At 47.1% G+C, this 3,912-nt stretch overlaps 2 protein-coding genes across 2 annotated transcripts in view; one reads left to right on the forward strand and one right to left on the reverse strand.

Moving 5' to 3' along the window:
* The window catches only part of LOC110031865 (receptor-like protein kinase 2), a 4,432-nt gene extending 530 nt beyond the window's left edge, over positions 1-3,902 (reverse strand). The window contains 3 exon segments of the mRNA XM_020735289.1: positions 1-7; positions 10-75; positions 1,112-3,902. The exon segment at positions 1-7 is cut by the window's left edge and continues 530 nt beyond it. Of these exon segments, the coding sequence (XP_020590948.1) occupies positions 1-7; positions 10-75; positions 1,112-3,263 (2,225 nt within the window). The 5' untranslated portion in view covers positions 3,264-3,902.
* LOC110031867 (PE-PGRS family protein PE_PGRS16-like) overlaps positions 3,408-3,912 on the forward strand; it is a 4,787-nt gene continuing 4,282 nt past the window's right edge. The window contains exon 1 of the mRNA XM_020735292.1: positions 3,408-3,891. Within this exon, the coding sequence (XP_020590951.1) occupies positions 3,408-3,891 (484 nt within the window). The remainder of the gene's footprint in view (positions 3,892-3,912) is intronic.

Genomic DNA, 3,912 nt, shown 5'->3' on the forward strand with positions numbered 1-3,912 from the left:
CCCCCCCCTCCCCCCCCACCACTCCATAGCTGTACACATCGCTCTTCTCTGTGATCTTCATCATGTATCCATATTCTGTGTTCAGATTCAATAATCAGAATCATAAAAAGAGTGATTTCAGAATGTATGGTAAACGGTGTTTTGATTTACTTCCAATCTACTGAAATTTTATTTTGCTTTTCAGTACTTCAAATAACATAAAGAAAAAAAAAAGATTATACATATAGCTTTAGAAATATATATCCCAAAATATTAGATATAATATTTTAATCATAAAAAATTAAATATGATTTTTTAACCATCTAACACTCACTCAAAATTTATTTAATTAATTTTAATCTAAATCTTTTAGTTTTGATCATCTTATCAAAATCAAAAATCAAAAATCAAAAAGCCAAAATTTATAAACCTTAGGAATGTGAGAATCTTTAAAAATCAGGTAAAATATTACATAACTCCAAACGTAGAGCTACGTTCGGATTGCAATGGTTAGGAATATCTTGTTGTGTTACAGGAATAGTCCATTGGCGTTATTTGTAAAAAATGAAGTGTTATTCGATTATTTTGCGGTGTTATTTGAATATTCCACCGCGTTACTTGATTTGAGACTGTCTTATTCAGAATATTTCTCGTGTTATTTTAATTTCTATTATATTATTGAAATAACACAACCCTAAATCAAGTAATGAGGGGGAATATTCTAATAACACTTCAGCCCTAAATTAAGTAAAGCGGAAGGATATTCCAATAACACCGTAAAATAATCAGATAACACCATATAATACTCGAATAACATATTATTTTTCACAAATAACACAAATTGAATATTCATGTAACACGGCGGAATATTCCTAACTATTGCAATCCGAACTTAGCTCTACGTTTCATGTTCTAATGTAATATTTTTCCAAGAAATCATAAGCTGGCGGACCCATGTTGGAGAACCAACTCGGAATTGAATAAAAATGAAAAATATAAGTTCCCATTTTATTATCATATGAAAAATCTAGATAGCATAAATGTTAAAAAAAAGCAAACTTTAGATGATAGATATGTAAATAGACAAGAATTGGATGGCATATACGTAAATGCCCCAAAAAGGAATGCAAACCAGGAGCTATGTAGCCATATGAACCAGCAATGGTGTTCGACGATCGTGCAAAGTCACCCTCCTCCACCAGCTTCGCCAACCCAAAATCTGCAATGTAGGGCTCGAAATCAAGCCCGATGAGGATATTGTTCGCCTTAATATCCCTATGAACAATCGGCGGGATGCAATCATGGTGAAGATAAGCCAATCCCTGCGCAGAGCCCAGTATAATCTGATACCTTATATTCCATTCCAAGGGGCATCCATTCCGATCATGGAGCAATCCACCAAGACTACCATTCGCCATATAATCATACATCAACAACCTCGTGCTCCTGTTCCAGCAACACCCTAAGAACCTCACGATGTTCTTATGCCGGATCGCTCCCAGCGTCCTCACCTCCGTTGAGAACGAATCCCTCACTCTGACGCCGGTTCCTTCCTCTTTTCCAGCCGCCGCCGACGCCGGGGCGGCGGCGGAGCTCGGCCATAGCTTCTTGACAGCAATCACTTCGCCGTTGCTCATGCTCACTCTATAAACTATCCCCGAGCAGCCTTTACCGATGATGTTGGAATCAGCTAAGCTGCGGACCACATCTTCGACGGAAAAGCTTAGCTTTTGAAACGGAGTGAACTGCCATGGCCGAGTCATCTCGCTGCGGAGCTCTGGATCTTCGTTTTCATTACCTTTCCCGACGGTCATTCTCTTTGCTTGGATCAGTCCCAGCATCCCGAGCACCATTGCTACTGTAACTGTGATGAGGAGAACAATGGTGAGTTTCAGTTTGTGCAGTCTCCGGTTTTCCTTGGCAGCGGAAGTAATGCCATTGGAATTGCTGCTTACGAAGCAGACATCTCCATCTTGTGTGCAGAGGCCTTCGTTGCCGGAGAGATCGGAGGCCGAGAGCTGACGGAAGAGTTTGGTGTCTGGGAGGTATCCTGTAAAGTTGTTGTTGGAGATGTTGAGACTGAACAGATTCTCGAGTCCAGCGAGCACGGTGAGGGTTCCGTTCAGGTTGTTGTAGGAGAGATCGAGCACGGAGAGCTTGCGGAGTTTTGAGATCTTTTCTGGAATCGGTCCGGTGAGCATGTTTCTGCTCAAATCCAAGGCAATGTCGAGACCTTCGATCTCGCAGAGTTCGTCGGGCATGGCTCCAGTGAGAAGGTTATTGCTTAGGTCGAGCAGTTCGAGGTTCGAGCAATGGGAGAGAGAGGAGGGGATTTGGCCGGAGAGCGAGTTTTCTTCGAGTATGAGTTTGTTTAGAGAGACCAATTTCCCTAAGCTCTCTGGTATCGGCCCCCTGAATTGGTTTAAGGATGCGTCGAGGATTAGGAGGCCGGATATGTAGCCTAGGGTTGCAGGGAGCTGGCCGGAGAGAGTGTTGTTGCTTATATTAAGCATCTGGAGCTGGGAGCAGTTTCCGATCTCATCCGGCACGGAGCCGCTGATCCGGTTGCCGGAGAGGTCGAGGAAATTGATTCCAGCGAGGTGGCCGATTTGCGAGGGGATGCTTCCTCCAATGCGGTTGCAGCCGAGGCGCATGCGGACAAGAGAGCGACATTGGCCTATCTCCGGCGGAATGTCGCCGGAGATGTCATTTGAGAGGAGCAGCAACTTGGTGAGGTTTCGTAGAAGGAATAGCTCCGGCGGAATGGAGCCCGTGAGATGATTGTGGGAGAGATCTAAGGCTTGGAGATTGGTGAGGGAACCGAAACTGGAAGGTATGCTTCCCTCAAGCTGGTTCTGCCATGCGTAGAACACAACGAGGCTCGAAAGCTCACCGATCTCCGGCGGTATTAAACCGGTTATCTGATTCGTGTCCAGCTGCAGCTGTAAGAGCGATGTGAGATTGGAAATAGAAGGGGGGATCGACCCAGAGATTTTGTTATCGCTAAGCATGAACTCCTGCAGATTAGTTAAACCTCCAACAGAAAGCGGGATAGCGCCCGAAATCGAATTGATGGAGACATCGATGATTTGTAGAGACGAAAGATTACCGAACTGTTCAGGTATGAATGCAGAGAACGAGTTCTGCCAGAGAAGAAGCCGCTGCAGATTAGAGAGCCTGCCGAGCTCCGGGGGGAGAGAACCTGAGAGCGAGTTCTCATACAGAAACAGATTGGTGAGCGCAGAGCAGTTGCCGAGCTCCGAGGGGATGGCGCCTGAGAGCATCGCCGTGTAAACAGAGAGCGTCTGCAGATTCGAGAGGCGGCCAATGGAGGCTGGAATAGTGCCCGATAGCTTGGTGTCTGCGAGTCCAAGAACGGTGAGATTGCGGCATTGGGAGAGGGAATCGGGAATCGGACCGGAGAGATCATGGTTTCCACCAGCGCGGAAGGTGTGCAGTCCGGAGAGATTACCAACGGAGTCAGGAATAGAGCCGGAGAGGCGATTGTCGTAGAGAAGAAGGATACGAAGAGCGGCGGATTCGCCGAGCGAAGAGGGGATCTGGCCGGAGAGGGAGTTGGAGTTGAGAATGAGAGAGTGGAGCAACGGGAGGCGGAAGATAGATGCGGGAATGGGGCCATTGAGAGAGTTGGAGCTGAGATCGAGTGCGGTGAGGCCACGGCAGTCGGAGAAGGAGGGGATGGAGCCGGTGAGGTTGGAAGCGGAGATGGTGAGAGAGGAGAGGGAGGGGAGGGAGGTGCAGAAGGTCGTGGGGAGAGGAAGGGTGAGGGGAATGGAGAGGATGGAGATGGAGGATACGGAGCCGGAGGAGTCGCAGGTGAGGTGGTTCCAGTTGCAGGGGGAGGAGTCCGTTGGGTTCCAGTCGGGGAAAGGGGAGGGGCAGTGGCCGGAGGTGATCCAGGAGAGAAGAGCG

This window comes from Phalaenopsis equestris, unplaced genomic scaffold (assembly GCF_001263595.1).
Source record: "Phalaenopsis equestris unplaced genomic scaffold, ASM126359v1 Scaffold000855, whole genome shotgun sequence".
Taxonomy (NCBI): Eukaryota; Viridiplantae; Streptophyta; class Magnoliopsida; order Asparagales; family Orchidaceae; genus Phalaenopsis; species Phalaenopsis equestris.